The sequence below is a fragment of the Microtus ochrogaster genome, unplaced genomic scaffold (assembly GCF_000317375.1).
Source record: "Microtus ochrogaster isolate Prairie Vole_2 unplaced genomic scaffold, MicOch1.0 UNK27, whole genome shotgun sequence".
Taxonomy (NCBI): domain Eukaryota; kingdom Metazoa; phylum Chordata; class Mammalia; order Rodentia; family Cricetidae; genus Microtus; species Microtus ochrogaster.
This window is the reverse complement of record NW_004949125.1, coordinates 4,798,766-4,800,282: the sequence shown is the minus strand read 5'-3', so window position 1 is coordinate 4,800,282 and position 1,517 is coordinate 4,798,766. Positions and strand designations below refer to the sequence as shown.

Sequence of the window (1,517 nt, the reverse complement as noted above, 5' to 3'; positions counted from 1 at the left end):
ATTTTAGCCATTCTGACAGGTGTAAGATGGTATCTTAAAGTTGTCTTGATTTGCATTTCCCTGATCGCTAGGGAAGTTGAGCATGACCTTAGGTGTCTTTTGGCCATTTGAACTTCTATTTTCATTCTTCTATATGTTGATATCCAGTTATGCCAGCACTACTTGTTAAATATGCTTTTTTTTCCATTTGATATTTTTTGCTTCTTTATCAAAGATCAGGTGTGTGAAGATGTGTGGATTGATGTCCAGGTCTTCTATTCAGTTCCATTGGTCCTCCTGTCCGTTCTTATGCCGATACCATGCTGTTTTCAGTACTGTAGCTCTGTAGTAGAATTTGAAGTCAGGGATTGTGATGCCCCCAGAAGTTCTTTTATTGTACAGGATTGTTTTGGCTATCCTGGGTGTTTTGCTTTTCCAAGTGAAGTTGAGTACCGTTCTTTCGAGGTCTTTGAAGAATTTTGCTGGGATTTTGCTGGGCATTGCATTGAATCTGTCCGGGCTAGCCTTAAATTCATTATATAGCCAAGAAGGACCTTGAGCTTTGGGACCTCCTAACTCCATCTCCCACAAACAGGGATTGCAGGTGGGCAGCACCATGCCAGGTTTATATACACAGAACTTCACACATGCTGGGCAAGCACTCTTCCTGTTGCTGCACACCAGCCCCCACTATACCATCATTTACCCATAGTTCCCTTATCTAGCCACCTTGACTCAGAATCCTTTGGGAAACAAACAAGTACTTGAGACTATGTAAAAGCAGCTGCGGGTATGCTGGCCGAATAAAAGCCCAACAACTTCCAGATATTACTGGGCGCAGCACTCAGCATGTGACTCCTGAATTGGGATACATTGTGACACTTAGCCGTTGGTCTTGGTCCTTCCAGACACCTTCTCTCCGCACATTGGGTAACATTGTCACAGGAACAGATCTGCAGACCCAGATGGCCATTGATGCTGGCATGCTGAAGGTACTGGGTCAGCACCTGAGACACCCAAAGTCCTCCATCCAGAAGGAAGCTGCCTGGGCCGTGAGCAACGTGGCTGCTGGGCCCAGACATCACATCCAGCAACTGATCACTTGTAACCTGCTGCCCCCATTGGTAGCCCTACTAAAAAACGTAAGTGGTGGAGCCGGGGAAAGAGAGAGTCTGTACAGTGCCTGTTGTACAAGCATGAGGACCTGAGTTCAATCCCCAGCAATCTCATGAAGAGAGATAGAAGTAGGATAATCAAAGGTTCAAGGTCTTCCGTGGCTACATTGTGCTTGGAAAGCCAGTCTGAGCCAGGTGAGACCCTGTCTAAGAAAATGCGTCCTGTGGGAGTCAGTCTGCCTACTTCATGGTTCCGCTCACATGCTGTGTTCTGATGAATTGAAGGCAGGTTGTCAGGGCATGGGACATAAATTTCATATATAAGCTCAGCTCTTACATCTGTCCTGGAGAGTAAACCAAGTTAAACCAGGACTGGAGCACATACCTGTAATCCTAACATGCAGAAGGGTTATAAATTGAAGG

At 45.7% G+C, this 1,517-nt stretch overlaps 1 protein-coding gene across 1 annotated transcript in view; it reads left to right on the top strand.

Moving 5' to 3' along the window:
* Kpna7 (karyopherin subunit alpha 7) overlaps nucleotides 1-1,517 on the top strand; it is a 33,477-nt gene that overhangs the window by 17,407 nt on the left and 14,553 nt on the right. The window contains exon 6 of the mRNA XM_005368074.1: nucleotides 888-1,121. Coding sequence (XP_005368131.1) covers nucleotides 888-1,121 — 234 coding nt within the window. The remainder of the gene's footprint in view (nucleotides 1-887; nucleotides 1,122-1,517) is intronic.